This window comes from Scatophagus argus, chromosome 10, assembly GCF_020382885.2.
Source record: "Scatophagus argus isolate fScaArg1 chromosome 10, fScaArg1.pri, whole genome shotgun sequence".
Lineage (NCBI taxonomy): Eukaryota > Metazoa > Chordata > Actinopteri > Scatophagidae > Scatophagus > Scatophagus argus.
Window position 1 is genome coordinate 13,013,918 of NC_058502.1, and position 17,625 is coordinate 13,031,542.

The 17,625-nt window shown below is 39.4% G+C and overlaps 1 protein-coding gene across 1 annotated transcript; it reads right to left on the minus strand.

The window, feature by feature from the left end:
• Positions 1-5,729: 5,729 nt before the first annotated feature.
• On the minus strand, positions 5,730-17,514 carry bmp5 (bone morphogenetic protein 5). The gene is made up of 7 exons (XM_046401999.1): positions 15,596-17,514; positions 12,728-12,920; positions 9,184-9,332; positions 8,653-8,850; positions 7,240-7,316; positions 6,979-7,089; positions 5,730-6,834 (listed from the first exon to the last, which is right to left on the minus strand). The coding sequence occupies exons 1-7, from the start codon at positions 16,092-16,094 to the stop codon at positions 6,685-6,687; spliced, it is 1,377 nt and encodes a 458-aa protein (XP_046257955.1). The 5' UTR covers positions 16,095-17,514; the 3' UTR covers positions 5,730-6,684.
• Positions 17,515-17,625: the final 111 nt, after the last annotated feature.

Here is a 17,625-nt window from a genome sequence, read left to right on the forward strand (position 1 = left end):
ATGTTAGACACTCAGTGATGTGGTAATAACCTTTTCTGTTAAACAAAAATTTATATGACATAAGAATAACACAAAGGAAATTAGTCTTAAAGTAATTGTCTCTTATTTACAAAATCCTCTATAAGTCAACATAGGCAATTTTGATATTGTAACATTCATTTTATTCGAGACAGGATAGATTTTGGCATTTAGCATAAAACCATAAACTGGGCTTTTGTATCTCAACAGCACTGACAAATTAACTTAATTCCACACTTCAGAAATCAAAGCCCTCCTGTCCATTTTGTTCAGCGCAGATAAAGTACAATAATGACATACAATAAAATCAGTCTAAGTATCAGACTAGTACCAAATAGAAGAACTGCACCAACTAAAATATTTTCCCATTAGGTCAAATGTTGTAAAGAGACAATACTTTTTACGTAGATTAGGCAAACAGATATGCTTTGACAGGAAAAAGGATGTCTCTGCACTAGTTTGTAAGCTTTCTCCGGAGAAGAGTATATTTTACACATGAGGATTTTGGAGACCAAGCAGATGATGAATGCCTCAAAATATTAAATAAAAATTAAATGGTGCAAATGTCACAACATGTTTCTGAACTGGGAAAAGGAGCCATACAAAAGAAGGCGGCTATTTTCTTTTTTGTACTAAGAAAGAAACAGATGTGTAACACAGTACTTTATAGAGTACAGGTTTCGGCATGGCATGAAAGGGGTTTTAAGCTCTCAGATATATACTGAAAACAAAGTAGAAGAAAGAAAACAGGAACCAGATTAAATCAATTTTCATCCTCCATCCGTCTTCAATTTCTACATCGTGGATTTAACTGAACTGTAACAACAAGAGAGTCCTGGTGTTGAGTGAATTGCACACTTACGGCATCACCCCGAAAGTAATAATCATGACATCTTTCGTGCCCAGAGAGGATGGAAAGGTTTCTATATGCAGTCTGTTATAATAAATAATTCCACCCAGCCCTAAATCAACGGAGCACTTGGTGTTGTGTAGGAGCAAAGAATAAATAAATATAATGAAAAAATATTTTGCTCTTGTGAATGGAAATGCGTCACCCACCACCCCGCTTCATTTCCAATACATTCAGCTATGTACCAAGAGAGTAAATACCCACAAACACTTCTTAAACTGAAATGTAAAGCCCTTATAAAAATAGCAGCCTACCTTGCAGTTTCTTCAGGAAGGCTGGCTGCTCTGAGCCAACTTTCCACAGCTTCCCTTAGAGACAGCATGTGTGTTAAAGATTATCCTCACAGCAATCACACCACAGAGCACCCTGCGGCTTTTAGTCACAAAAGCCACTGACCTGTGTGTTTGTGTCCATGCGCTGATTTATAAAATGCAATATGTCAGGCTTTGCACATGCAAGAGACTCCCGCCTGTTCAGAATAGCAACCATTCGTCCATGTTTAGCAAGGAGTGTGATCAAAAGCACTTAAATTCTGAACAGTTCATAACCAGTTAACTGCAACCATGTTTACAATCATTTTACTGATAACATCCTACAATCATGACTTTTTTTCCCCACAATGGAACTCGTTAACACCACTCCATCACAGATTACATTCAGGCAACTGTTTCTAAGCAGCCAGATATTTATTGTACAGATTTTTCTATTGTACCGCAGGGAACTTCATGGCTGGATTGCGGCTCAGACTGGCTCATAAAGTATAGAGATTTCCTTCACTATATCCATATCATTGGTGGGAGAGAAATTTAATTACGCAGCAAAATTAGTGTCAGAATAGACACGAGCTGGGTTAAGTAGAGGCTGCTGACATCTCTATTCTCTGTCTAAATTGTTACAGTGCCACGTTTTGCTCATTGTTTTTATGGCGGTGCAACAGAACAGAAAGTCAGCTTGATAAAGTCAAATGCACTTTGGTGTAAGCCTGAGGATTTCTGAGATTTCTTGATACTGGTTTCAGTACAATATTACATCACATTATTTTTGATACTTTTTCTGAGACAAAAAATATTTTTCTACAAACCATGTTTTACATTTGGAGAAGCCAAAGGACTCTAATGCTCAGTGCTGTCTGAAAACAAGCTGTAATACAATATAACAAGTGTCAAATCAGCAAAATTGTAACTCAAATTAGCAGGTGTACAAGAAATCATCAAGATTTTGAATCTGCATCTCACTTGCATCTACTTTTGTAACACATCCACCCAAGTACGTCCCTACAAAACTAAATAGTGTGAGGTTGCATTATTTAGATAGTTGTACATGCACATCCAAGAGCTACTGAATCAAGAGGTTTATTGAAATGATAGAAAAATGTGCGCAATTGTCTTTCTTTATTCAGCTGCAGAGAGGTTACTAAGACAGTGGTAGCTGCAGTTCTGCTGAGTCTAACCTCCAATCTACAGAATAAATACAACTAGATACCTTTAATTTTCTTGGCTACAGCAGTGATGATGATTAACTCCAAGTCTGTGCCCTAAATTGAAAGGTTTGGAAAAAAATCATCTTTTCAGACTGTTTTCACTTTGCCACAACATCAAACCAGAATGTTTTTTTTTGTTAAGTTTACCTTCATAGAGCAATCTGTGCTTTTTCTGTCCTGCTTTTGTTCTTTCTTTCTTTCCTTAGTTGATGAATGTGCCCAGATATGTCTGCATTCTCTTAATGTACCTTGTTTGGCAGCACATTAAAACACTGCTTTAAAAGCTCTGTGTAAATCAGCGTGATTAATACAGGCCTGAGACATCGTTGGCCTGAAAAACGGGTTAATATCCTGCGCATCTGCTTGAGTTTGTATTTTTTTTTTTTTTTTTTGTGTGTTCTTTGAGATAAATTACACAATAAATGGGTGACAGGAGAACGTAAGTAACCTGCGCAAAGGAGAAGACATTGTTAGCATATCATGTGAGGAGCTTTTATTTTTAATGAGACAACCCCACAAATCTCATGAAAATATGTTTAATAAATGCCGCATGCAACGAAAAGAAGGAAAGTGGAAGACCCAAGCAGGACTGACTGCAACTGCGTGTAAATACATTTTAGACTTATACAAAGTAGAACTTTTACTAATTTAAGCTAAAACGTACATTTTTAAGGCTAAAAGTAAAAGATTTCAAAATACAGAAGCGGTTTAAATGCACAGGTGCCACCTCTAATAGTAATGCGGAGTGACAGTTCACAAACAGTCTGTTGTAGCTCCAAGAGCCCAAACCCCTCTATCCTCTCTGGCTGGGGAAGCTAATGTGCATATGTGAATAACACGCAAACATAACAGTGTTTCTGCTTTGCCCTCTGTCGGGACACATTCCTCGCTGGTCCTGCTGCAGTCTTGTCATACCAAACAACATGTAGAAATGTGACCCACATGGTCTCCCTTTTCAAGAGGGGCTGATTGAGCTGTATGGAAGTCATAGCCCACCCACAGAATACAAATAAGGAGAACCATATGTGAGGAGATGAATTAGGTAAACTGCACAACATTTTTATTAGATACTGTTTCACTTGCCTTGTCGATGGACTGCAAGGTGACACTTGAAAAATAAACTTTGCATCACAGAAGTAAAAAGAGCCCTGGTTAACAGAGGTTAAGATCATGAAACATGGAATTACTAAACCAAATGATCAATAACTAGTATGTTTCGCAGCTGTATTAGATTGACTAAAATGTGATCAAAATAAACATCATGTCGATCATCTGACTTGCCCACATTAGAGCTGACAGTAAGAGTTGTTTAGCACATTAATGGTATTCAGAGTCACAAATATAACATTTAACTAAAAGTGTACCTTTGAAGTAACATTAAACTCCAGTCTGGACTCCATTAAGACTATGAACAAATGTTTAGTTTCACAGTCTATTGGTTGTGTTTGTGTAAAATCCACGTTTTCTTTCACGGACATCCTTGATTTTCATCTCAAATGCTGCAAAAAGTCAAATGCAACCTTTCCAAATACTTCAAACGTAAGTGTGTACAAAATATTGCAGCTTCTGTGAATTAATCTTTAAGGACATCTCAGAGTGGCCTCCAACACGAACACCTCTGCGGGTGGTCCGACAAGATTGGTGGCTTGGCTTTGTTTTGCAGCATTTGCCCACATATTTCCTGCTTGTGATGGTTTAGATTAGATTTATAAAATGGCCTGAATTGTCCAACATGTGCGACTTTTGACATGCTAAAAGCTTCAGCATGATCTTTGCTCACTAAATATATCACATTTGCTCATCAAAAGAGTCTGTTCTTAACAAACATGGACTCATCTGATTTCTCAGTCAGGTTGAGAGGATAAATGTGTTTGTGATACAAAAAAAGTTAGTATCAGCACCTGGAAACACATCCTGACATTAACTAACTGTGTTTTTGTAAAGCCAAAAGTATGTTGTGACATATTATAAACCTGAGGGCATATTTCACAAGAAACCCTTCATGAAAAGTAAACTGTACTGAGTTGTGACCCTTTTTCCAGCATGATTCAGAAGTGGCCACTGGAAGTGCTGATCTGATGAATGTCAAGGCACCTCTGACTCATTGCTGCCTGTTTTTGACCGCGGGGGTCTCAGAGGAGAAGGGGCCACTATATTAATCTGCCCTCAGTATGGCAATTGTTACCCTTTCCTTTCATGTGGTCAGGAGGTTTCTTTTCTAGAAGGCTGCGTAGTTGTGGAGAACCTAAATAGGAGCTCATTCATAGCAGCTCCTGCCTTAAAGAAGAGGAAGAAATGTAACTGAATTGGAAAGAATCCATAATATTAAACAGTAGATGGGATTGTGAAGTGCTAGGAGTAATCATGCCAGGCAACAGGCCACAGGAATGCAAATCACCCCTCAAGCCAAGAGTTAAGTTAGCAGGTGGCCTCTTCTATTCACTGAATGTCAACACTCCTTTTAGATGGAGCCCACATAACATCTGGGCAGGCCAGCCACTGCTTTTAATTAAGTGAAATACAGTCACTCAATGTTCTGCCATGTCAAAGAAAAAAAATGTTATAAAAGTGGGAGGGTAAGGGGGAGAAAAAGTGCAACAGTACATATCCTGTGTTCAGTGAGGGTCAACACAGTTGTGTAAATAAATATTAATCCTTAACCTAATCCCTAGATTTCCAAGACCATTGAGATCATCTGTGTAACCAGAGTACTTCTGGAAATAGCACGTTCTCTCAACTTTTTCTGGAAATTTCTACTTATCCTCAACCAAGAGGAAATGCAGTAAGACGATAAGTTCATTTCATCATGATCTCCAGCTTGTTTCTAGGTGAATCTTAACGTTGAGCAGACGGCAGTATCACAGACTACAAGCAAGCAGAGATGTGCCATACAGATCTCATAAATCATATGATGGATGCTTTCTTTCCCCATAATCAGGAAGGGGTTGCTTACAAAATGATATACCTTTCTCTGCTGGCAGCCTCATGATAATTACCCTTTTGGGCTGTCTTTGGAGGTCAGAGGACTGCTTTACTGCTGGCACTGTACCACTAGTATTACCACTTCCTAAGAGCATGTCAACAGGCTCCGTGGGTGGACCCCTAGTTTATATCATACTTGTCAAACATTTATAAATCTGAGACAGTAGTCCGGCAACAGTGTGTAAAACATCCGTAGAACTCCAAACAGAAATACAAAAGGACAACTTGAATTTGAAAAGGCTGGAGGACTTGCAGCTGGAGGAGGGGAATGAGCTCCAAGATTAAATGCGTCTCTGCATACAGTTTAGGGTGATAAATGGATGGAGAAAAGGTGTGAGGTCAAGTAAAGGCAAAAGATTTTTTCAAGTGGTACATTTATTAAAATACACAACACTCTACATGAAGATATACGTTCCCCAAACATGAGCTAGAATTAGTGCGGAGCGAAGACATTTGCAACTATGACAAAGACCACAGAGGAAGGGGAAATCGGTGTTTATGGAAGAGTTTTCATTCCAGGCTGACATAATCCCTTTCTGAGGACACATTCTCTTATTTATAAAAAGAAAGTAAGGAAAAAAAAACTGGCACGTAAAAGGTGAAACAGTATCAGTGCTGAAAGATGGTGACAGTTTGAAAATAGCTTTCGGCAGTTTGGTTTAGATTAGAAAACACTCTCTATTTTTTTCTTTTTTTCCCCGGGACCCAATTTGATTTACAAAATTTCCAACAGCTTGTTCAAGTTGTGATGTCAGTGCTAATAGCATCACCTGTGTTTGTCAGTCATTTATTAGTCCATTAAAAAACAAACAAACAAACAAAAAACCAAATGCCAAAATTAGTACTAAAAAGAGACAGACTACAGAGAGACACACTAAAGAGAGAGAGAGAGAGAGAGAGAGAAAGAGAGAGGTTGATGCTGAAGTATAATTCTACAGCTCAGTGAGCATTTATAGCTAACATATACTGTAAAAGGGGATAAACAAGCAGAAGGGGAAGAGATCTTATGTATCATGATGACTCCAGTGAACAGTTAACTTAAAAAAAGTTATCATACAGACAAAACTAAGAGAGAGTATATGCCAATGGACACAGAAATTAAATGATAACTGATGTAAAGTAAAATCAACATTTTGTCCTAATCATTTAAATATCACAATATTCAGTGCTATTTAAAAAAAAGAAAATAAATTAGGTAGTAAAACTTTATATACATAATACTGTACATCACATAACACCTGCAGCATACACGTTTTCCATACCAGATAGCATAAATTAAAGCTAACCTTTGCCACTAATGGCAACCACAAGACCGAACTACCATGTTTCTATATTTCTTGAGGATAACATTTGAGCTGTCGTCGAAGTAAAGTACTGATATTGCGTTGAGCTTGGTTGGGGCACAGCACGGCTTTGGCACATTGTCAGGAAACATTAAATGGACCTATAAATGAGAGCATAAAGTAGGTTTTAGAAAAGGCGCAACAGCAGTCAGTTTCAAATGAATCATAACGGCTGAGAACAGTATGGTAGCTTATAATGTCATTTTATTGTCGTACACATATGCAGTGCAGTCTAGAATACGCACCAGGGTTTGCACAATTGCGTGATTTGTTGCATTCATGTGTGCATTGAGTGGAAAAGAGCATTCTCCATCGCAGTAAAAAGCAGCATAGCCCTCAGGTGCAATGATCCAGTCCTGGACAAAAAAATGAGTTTCATTTCTTTCTGACACATGGTGAGTTTTCTTTGTGTCACCTTACAGTCTCTACAACATGTATTGTTCACTGTGTGGTTACCATTTGTTAGTGCTATAAATGTCTTTTGATATGAAATTATTTTGTCTTACCTGCCAACCCAAATCTCGAAAACTGACATAAAGTTCATGCTTCTTGCAGGCTTGCTTCTGTTCACTTGTGTTGTAATCTAAAACCGGAACAGAACAGAAGGCAATGACTGTTCATATCTTTTTGCTTGCTTACTGCAGGGAGGTTAGCACAACCGACAGGAAAGATGTCTGCAAATCTTCTGAACAATATGTGTTTGCAGTCCATAAAAACAATCTTTTGTGAGTACGTCAGAGCATCCTGTCAATCACTACATCATTGTGACAAACCGTAAATAAGTCCTATAAACTTACACTATTCAAAAAAATACACCGGATGTTTGATTTTGGAGTTACGGGTGTTTTCTTTCCACATCATTGTTAAACAAGCAAATTACCAACGAGGGTTGTAATAATCCCAAAACCTTACTGGGTCATTAATTATTCCTTGATATAATTAATGGCTTATGAGATCTATAGGACAGTTCATTATGGGGCTGTGCTGTTATCTGGTATCTGTCATTCTCAACTAGTACTTGTAATTCGCCTTTTATTCCACATGCAGACCAGAAATTAATGCTGAACAAAACCTTGGATTACAAATATCACATTTCATCACATTAGTAGCTTTTTTGGAGAACATGTTGCCCTAGGAAGGTTAACATTAGAGATCTTAAGTGACCCCTGCCTTCCTGCCAAGTACATTGCACTCAGCAATATGGAAGCAAAGAACATACAGCAAATGCTGAATGACATATTAAGAACCTTACCAGAAATGTTTGCTCTGAGGTTGACACCAAAGGGGCAGAATGAATAAGATCAAAACCTGAAAAGGCTTCATCCTCTGCAGAGCACTGAGGAAAGCGCTCAGCAAAGTTCATGGCATGTGGCACATTGCACTGTATATGTACACACATTTTCTTGTAAACAAGCTGAAGAGCGTGAACGGCAGTGGTAGAACATTTTCACAGTATAATAACTGCCTAAGAAAATAAGACAGTTTCACTATTATTATCAGTTACAATGAGCCTTAATGGCTTGCTTCAGCTGAACTCACATTGTATTGTGTATCATATCCTGACAGACATGAAAACTGTCATACACTGTAAACTTGAAATATATTTTTTTACTTAAGTTAATATGGTATTTAATACCATAGCTAAGAAAATGTACATGGTTTAGTAACCATCAATTTTGATACCACGGCAGACTGGGAAATTATATACCCCTGTAATCCTGGTTAACTGACGGTTTAAATATCTTGAAAACTGTGGTCAAAATCCTTAGGAATCATCATTATTTTTATATTTTAGATTATATCTAATATCATGGCAATCCAGCAAGTAAGTTTGAAAAGGCTGAAAGATGTATATAATCTCACGTGTATAGAAAGTAAATTACCGATGCATCTTAATTACATCACAAATGTGCACACACCTCCAGTTTTTGGTGCCCTGGATGATTCTTGTTGACTTGTAGATTTATTGCGATTGTGGTTCTTTTTCTTCCCACCAGCAGCCCTGACAGAGCGAAGCAACACCCCGCTGGCCTTGAAGAAAGCAACCAGGAACGGCTGTTTGGACTGAGGCCCGTTCCTCCCAATGATTCCAGCAGATTTTATGTTGATACTTCGTCCTTTGAAAAACAGAAGGCAAATAAAACTTTTAAAATAAAATTAAAGAAAAATGGAACATTTTATTATTTTATGACTGCTGTCAAATGTGATTCTGAACTCCAGCACCTATAGTACTACATCAAGTCATTCAACTTTGTTTTGTTAAATTACGGTCATTTATTGATGGTCATTTATACAAGACAAATTAGCAAGTAGTTATTCATCGAAAAGAAGACATTTTGGATAGTCTTAAAAGATGAACCTTCCTGACCTTTTCCAAATTCGAGACTCTGAGATAAATCAGGGAAACAAACGTCTAATTCATAGGAAGAAAAACTGAAAACTTCACTTGCCATCTACAGTTTCCACACAGAGCTGCAGGCCTAGGTTCTGCTGTGGGTTCATCACCCAGTGGTTACTCGTGGCTGTGATGTCAAACACTAGCCAGCCCCCATTTGAGGCCTGGACCTTTTTGGAATCAAGCAAGAATGTCTCTGCATCTCTGATGGTAAGAAAAAACAATGAAACAAACATCTGATTAAACAAACCACAGCTAAACTGATGCAAAACAGCCAGTACGTAGCATACCCAGGGAAACAGCGACTGCTGTGACACGACAAAAGACATACAGCAAATCACAATCCAGTCAAAATTAGTTGAATTTTTAGTGTCTGTGGCTGTGTTTGTTTTCAAGATATTTATTACTCCTGCGTGTCAGAGCGGAGCCAGTCAAACAGATGGTGAAATGAATGTGGTCACTTGGATGCAGCATTATAAACAAATTACCAAAACTCAGTTCTACAGTACGTTAAGCTCTAGAACAAATAAAAACTGTCTGTGTATCTTAATGTTGCATAGCTTTAATGGCACACAAAAAAGAAACCATATGTGTCTTTGAGGGCATTTAGACTGAATCCAAGAGGTCTTAACCAGTTAGACTGGAACAGATAAACGAGGTATCACTGACTGATCACAAATGGACATTTTAGCCCAAACTCTGTAGCAGAAGCCAAAATTTGCTTTTATTAGTTTCTCCATCTCTTTATCCTTAACATTCTTATCTAAAAAGGCCTTCATTATTGAAAACTGATGATTTGGTGAGTAAAAGTCATTTTGTCATTTCTGTATGCCAACTTTGTGCTGGAGATGAAAAGAGAGCAATGCTGCTATTGTTGAAGAAACTGCAACTTGTAATAAAATGCAGAGTTGTGTGGTAAAACATGTGCCAGGATTTCAGCTATTTCATTGGCAAAACATTTCAGAAGTTATGAATCATGTATATCAGCCCTTGTATTTTTAACATGAGCCTGACATAAGGCATCAATCAACCCTAGGTTGAAAAAGCCCCGCTTCGCAATTTGCATTGGATTCCTCTCAAGTGGCAGATTGGATAAGGCAGCGCCTGTTCAGTTTTTTGTGGTTGCATGGTGCTGGTCAGAGGGAATCAAAATTTTCCATGTGGCCCCAATAGTTCAGGAATTATTCATGTGTTTATTACAGGTGTAGTAAAACTCAGCCTCATGTGGAGTTCCAGATGAGGTTAATTCTTATGAGCGACATACTGCTGAACTTCCTCTTTCAGATGTACAGCATTAAGCTTATATCCTGTGATAATTCAGTTTGTGAAGGTAAGAATTCACTATTCACATAACCATATCCAAAAGGAAAATGTCTAGCCTGCCCCTTCATCTGTGATTACTGGATGTACTGATCCAGAGAGAGTGAGTTAAAGTGACTGGATACCAGGGATAGATGTAACTCCATTTTTTAGATGAGTCTGTCTCCTGAAAATTATGTTCATATGCCACCAGTCCCCATCAGGAATTTATGATGAGCAGCAAAGTTCAGTACCAGTGCAGGACATAGTGCCACGTTGATATAGTGGAGTGAAAGGAGGTCAGTTTGGTGCGTAGCTGTCTGACTTTAAAGGTACCCTGTGGAGTTTTGACCACTAGTGCTATATAGATATGAAGCAGTATATTTTTAAGAGGTTCTCGTTTTGCTAGTATCTTTTTCCGCTCACATACACAAGGACGATGGTTTCCCAAGTTGACAGTTAGAGGCAGTAACAGACCAAAAACTGCTGAGACATGCCAGCAAAAGCAGTAAAGAAGAGAACTGCTAGCAAACAAACATGGATATAAACACAGTAGGTTTCAATTTCTACAACAAAAAAAAAGTTCTCTCGAGATGTTTTAAAAGACAGGAAATGCATTTAACACCTGTGTATGTGTGGGGTGGGGGGGTGTTTTGGTGAGAAAGAGTGTAACTTAGCAGCATCTCAAGGACAATCTCATACTCAACCCAATAGTGAATAATAGATTACTTGGAGAGGAAGTGAGGAAAGAGAGGGCAACAAAAGTACACAAGTTCCTGGCTGGACTTGGACTGGGCATGTTTTTATTACTGTGCATGATCACTATTTTAAAACCTTCAAGATGCTCCAACCAAGTGGTTGTAAGTTGCTATTTAAAGCATAACTTAAACCTAAACTACTGGCAGTGGGCGCTTTATATGCGTATGCAGTTGTAACATATGGTCTAATATGTTGAAGAAAAACATAAAAGAATGTGCATGGCTTTACAAAGTAATAGCACTGATGTTATGTGAATTCATTCTAGCTATGAGAGAAAAATTCTCCCATTGAAAAAGAATCATTGTTCTCTGTGTACACTAGCTAAAACACACTACTCCCAATGAAAACGTGTGTGAAAACTTAAACTGAGCAGTCTTCTCTGTTAAGATGGCAGAGTCCATTGACTTGGACCTTTTCAAAGCCCAGGAGGGCCATATCTCCCCTTCAATCACCCACACACATTTTTGGCAAGCAAATGTGGGCCCACTTTTAAGCACACCCTTGTGTATTCAGCTATGTGACGGCTTAAACTTCCGGAATATTGTTAAGACAGGCAGGTGGTGGGCATAACAGTGACCACGGGAGCACCCAAGGGAGCACCCCCCTCACACACACACACACACACACACACACACACACACACACACACACACATACACACACACACACACATATACACACTCACACAGGCCCTCATGGCTTCATCTGGGACATGGCCAGCTTGGCAGGCAACACAAGACGAGTGATAACTGATGGACCTTCCAAGCTTCGTAAGTGGCCAACTTGCTAATGGAGTTCTCTTTATCCGAGAACTATATTTGTGAGGCAGACATGGTGCGAATGAGGGAGAACAGAGCTGGAGATAGAGGAGGTTCTGTGCAAGTGGAAAGTTTTAGCCATAGACAATAGCTGTTGGACTATTGATCTTTTTTTTTTTTTTTAATGGCATGGCATCGAAATGCAACACTTTTGTTAAGTGTTTGCCTTTATTATAGTGGAGTAACAGTTACATTTTCAGTGTTGTTTTCTTTGCATCAGTTTGCATTTGCAAACAGGATGATATTTGATGTCTTCATTTTTATTTTTCTATAAATTAAAAGAAAGTCAAATATCAGCCTCCGTCCATCCTCAATAAAGTGATAAATCCTTTAATCAGTGGTGCAACAAGTGTGCTTGATTTCATTTAAGTAAAATCACACTCAGACTCATAATCTGAGGAATTATAAAAATGTTAGCAACAAAGTTTCCTTAATGCATCAGAAGTAAAAGCACCTATCAGACCCTCAAAGGCCTTCTGGCAAAGTGTAACCAGACTCACATGATTGATTAGATAGCAGCAGTTATTTAATCTGTATGAGTGCATCATTTTAGTAAGCTGGTCATCTTAATTTGAAAAGTAACTATCAGCTATATCTGACAGATAAATGTTGTACACTAAAGTCAAAATTGTGCTTATGTACAGTTTTTCAGTAAATGTATTTGGTCACAATTACAATCCAGCACTGCTTTTATTGCTTGGTTTTGGTTGTTTAGGTACTTACTTGTTTTGATATTCCTTGATGACTTGATATATGGAAACCTTCAGAGTGATATTGTCATAGCGGGAATGACTGCGGTCCTTGTAGATGCGAAACTCTGCAGCAGTCACAGCCTCTCCGTCTGGTATCTGAGTCAGATCAAACCGGAACTCCTTGTAGTGTCTTCGCTGGTGAGAAAAATCTTTATCTTTCTCAACTGGGAAAGAAAATATTTTAAGATGAATTTCATTTTCACTGGCAGCAAAGCTGGTCAAAAAATACGACTTCAACTCCTGAACTGCGGTGTGTGCTGTTTAAAAGAGAAAATATGGTGGCATTAACACAGAAAAAGAATAATTTATCACATCTTCTTTTACATTCCAGGTCCAATCCAAACATTTTGACTACCAACAAAAGCACTTTCCAGTTCATTAAATCAGTCAACTGAATACAGGTAGCAGTTCCCAGACAGGCCCTCTACTGTGTGCCTAACTGCATTCTCTGGCCATGATGAATGGGCTGTCAGTTAAGAAAAACAGGCTGATTTCAATTAAAGACACTTTCGTCTGCTCCTCAAGTGAGAGAAAAGACCAGACAGGATTCCTCAACATCATGTGAGCGTCTACTCTGACCTCATTTCTGACCTCATACTGACCTCCTGTAGGTTTCATACAATGCACTGAGAATGTTTAATGACCCTCAACCTTTTAAACAAAATATTTCTAACATAATGAGTGACACAAGATATCTTTTTAGAGCCTGTCATTTTTGAAAATTTTGTAATGTCTTGATCCGCGACCCTGACGGATAAGCGGTATAGAAAATGGATGGATGGAGGGATGTAATGTCTTGACATTAATGATTATTTTATTTTACATGTTTCCACATATACATTAAAAAGGTTGTACAGCTTTTTAGCTGCATTTATTTTGGTAGATGAAAATAACATCCTTGGATGCAATGACTTTAATAATGGCATCATAGAGCCTCATTGTGACAGCATTAAGTATATGCTGATAAAATACACTTTAATGCTACTAAAAAGTGTCTCACACCCCTGCCTGGTAGCAGAAAAGCAGCATGTGGCTGAGGTTAGTGGATTTCTGCAGTGATATCATGCAGGGCATTTCCCTGATATTTTATCATGAGCGAAGGCCTGCGGTTACTTAGCACAAACAGGTCAGAGGTCAGGTCTGACTTTCAGCCAATGAGCATGTTCCATTATATCAGCCACGGGCAGTAATCTGAAGCAGAAGTGCTACTGAGGGCACAGAGCATTCAACTTTCAAACAGCTAAAAATTAAATAATGACTTCATTCCAAGGGTTGAAAAGTGTGCGTGTTCTACCAGGACCATATTTTGTTAAAAAGATTAATAAATGACTGGAGCATTTCGTCACTACATCCTCTTGCATACAATCGCGTGTGTGGATTTTTCAAAAGCTGACTTCTTATTTATGCAGCGAAAGTTGACATGGTTACTGTGAGCGTATTAAACTGCACAAAGTGCCACAGAGACGTTTCTAAAACAGCTGAGGTCAGTAGCTGTATTTCAGTGTACTGTAATAAAGACAGAGCCCCATTGAACACTTCACTGACAGTCCCCAGAACGAGAGCAGAGCTTTCAAGGCTGACAGTGTACATGCCCTGCTATAGTGGTAAGTGGAAACAGATGGGCTCAGACGAACGTGCGGGATTATACATGCAGGCAACGCCACACAAATTCACTGTTAGTTATATGTTATGCTCTATACACTGTATTTAAGATAATAAAATCCTTAACACAACAACAGAACATTGTATAAAGTTTATTTATGTTGATTTTTCTAACCATTCATTCATGACTCTGCAATACTGCATCATATTTTATGTTTGACTAACTTCACATGTGGCGTGCTCAATATTTTAATTCTTATCAAAGAAGAATAAAAGTTCATAAAAGTTGCAAATAACATAAATATAAAGAAAAGAGCTACTGCCTTCTCTTAGTGACAGAACCTCAAGATACACAGGCATCAGTCAATATCAGTCCCCTTCTAACAACAGGAAATAATTCAGACCAATTTTCTCAAGGTCAGACAGTCATCTGATAAGTTTCTCTGAACTGCTGGGTTAAGGGTCACGGCTACTGAACAAACACTATCATTATACAGATCAGCTGCTTTTTAATAGAAAACAGCACAAATTGATAAGGTCAAAATGTTGGGCCTAATTCTGTTAAATACAAAATATTTCACACAAGGTTAAAGTAAATGAACACCTCGGAGGCCAGATGGCGACTGGCCTTCTGAAATGTACTCATATTTAGATGTAGAAATTACAAAAGAAGAAAAAAAAAACCTATTAATGATCCTCGCTGAGAGGGAGCCAACAAACGTAAATGCTCGCCACAAACGCTGGTGTTTTTATGCAGCTCAGGGTATTTAGATAAGATCTACACTACTGAAATTATTTTGACAAAATGGATTAACTGCCTGTTCTGACAGCAACACGACATACGTGCCAAAACATATTAATAAAATGAAACCGCGATTCTTCAACTATCCTCTGTGGATTGTTCAGAAAAATGCACTTAATATAAAACATGAGACTTTTCATTAACCACAAGGACAATGCGGATCCAGGTAAATAATAATAATAATAATAATAATAATAATAATTTTACTACGTATTAGTAATTTCATTAACAACGGGAAGGGATGAAGATGAAGAGAAACAGGGGCTGGAGGAGGAGAACTTTGGAGAACTTTGAGATGTGAGCTCGGCATCTAAAGCTCATCACTTTTAAATAACATCGAAACCCCGCATCTCCCTTGTTCTAATTTCGATTAATTCCCTAATTCTTATAGAAGGAAACCTTAAAGAGATTTTGACACTCTTTGATACCACTTACCTAAATTGACAAAACTCATAACCATGTCGGCATCGTTGAGAAAGGAGGTGTCGTGCGCTGAGGTGAGCGCGGGGCTGTGGCCTAACAGAGGGGCCGCGCGGTAAGGCTGTGCGACACGGGAGTACCCGGCGTGCTGGGGGCTGTAGTAACCTTTCCTGGACTGCCCTTGAGCTTTGGCACTGAAGCTCTTCCCTGCGCCCTGCTGCACCCCCTCCTCCTCCTCTTCCTCCACGGCCATGGCGTTGTACAGGTCGAGCATGAACAGCGGCGCCGAGGACGCCTGCTTCCCGGGAGAGAAGGGCCTCGGGCGGTGAGGCAAGCCCAGGATGGAGAGGATCTCTCTCTGGATCTCTCTGCGTTCGTGATTGCGCAACCTCCTGTAAATAAAACTGGAGTGCACATGGTTGTCACTTAACCCACAATGAGCGCAGGATAGAAAACTCAAGCAGCTCCACGCGAGTCCAAGTACAGCACGGTTCAAAGGTGTAAGCGCTGTCATCGTGACAAATGGTTCACCCTGGGGTGTGAAGTTGAACTACATCGCAGTCTGTTAGAAAAATAAAATTATTTTATCTCTGCCAATACGGAATCATAGACTTTCCATATTAGGCAGGTCGACCACCACAACTTTCACGGTGGTAACTGCGGAGGCTTTTTTTAAACCAGCCAGACCTTCTACAAATGAGCTATCAGCTTGCAGAAAAGTCGTCGCTCGTCTCCTGTGCGCGAGGTTCCTCCAGCAGTATTTACTCCTCCAGGGTCCATCCAAAGTGTCTGCACTCACCAAGTATTTATGGAGATCTGACCCCGTCCCTCACCTTACTCCTCTGTGATGCAGAAACACGTAGGTACGCCCCTAACGTCGAGGGATAACCCGGAGTTTCCAGTGGATGAAATGTTTTCAACTGTGTCGGAAATGAACACAGGGGAGCTCTCGACTTCTGCCCAGGCTCGCATTTTACTTTCTCCCCCCCTTCTTGAGGGTGTATTGGGGCTAGTTGCCCTCTGAGTCCATCCCACACTGAACTTTTGTTTTTGCATCCACCTCTAGCGGCCGCAGTAAAACTTCCACCCGGTCCCATGATGAATGTGGCGGCTCGGGAGTGTAAAAGGAGACACTTGAAATCCGAGAGGCCGTCTTAACGAGTGAAAGAATAATGACAGAGCCTTTTAATCACCTCAAGTTATTGAAGTCCGCGTGTTTATAGCAGAGGGCTCCAGCTGCATTCAGCCCCTACAACAAGGATCCTGTTTTTATTCTGCAAGGGTTTAAACATGATCCACTGTGATGCTGCAAAACATGATTTTATTAAACACACCAGCAAACAAGCGAGCCAACTTCTAACGTACTGCACTTAAAAATGTAGCCTACGAAAGTACAGAAGTCCCATGTGGGAATGGGGAAGAAAACTAACACAGACTGATAAGGATACTGCAAATTAAGGATCGAGCGTCACAGGACTACTGCAGATCTCTACAGTCCACAATGAATTCCATCTTCATAATTATAAAAGCTGACTCTGAGTATACCCAAGTTAATCTAAAGCAAAGAGACTTAATGCAGAAAACTCCGCTCTCAGAGGAGCGTGAAGTAAACAATATGCTGAAGTATGCTGGGATAATTGAAAACATCAATGGTCAGGTTTCCATGTGATGGGTGGCTGCTACCCAAACTAAATAAGAAGGATGCGCCCTTCTTAGGTAACTCAAGTAACTCCCGGGCAAGCAGGGATGTTACCCCATAGCGCCATCTAGTGTATAGAGCTACAACACTTCTGTTGTTATTTCTGACGTCTGTAACACGCACTCACTCACACAACGCCTGCAGAAATTTTCTAGCTGGAGCTGCACTGGTGTCCAAGTTTCCTAGTACTGCCTCCTTTCAGGAAAATCCAGGTGATGATCTCTCTTTGTTTCCATGGCCATTGCAGTTCATCTTTTTTGATGCTCGCAGCACACACCACACACACACAAAAAAGTTTGACAGTTTCCAGGACAGCAAATACATCGATGGTGTGATGGAGTGCTGA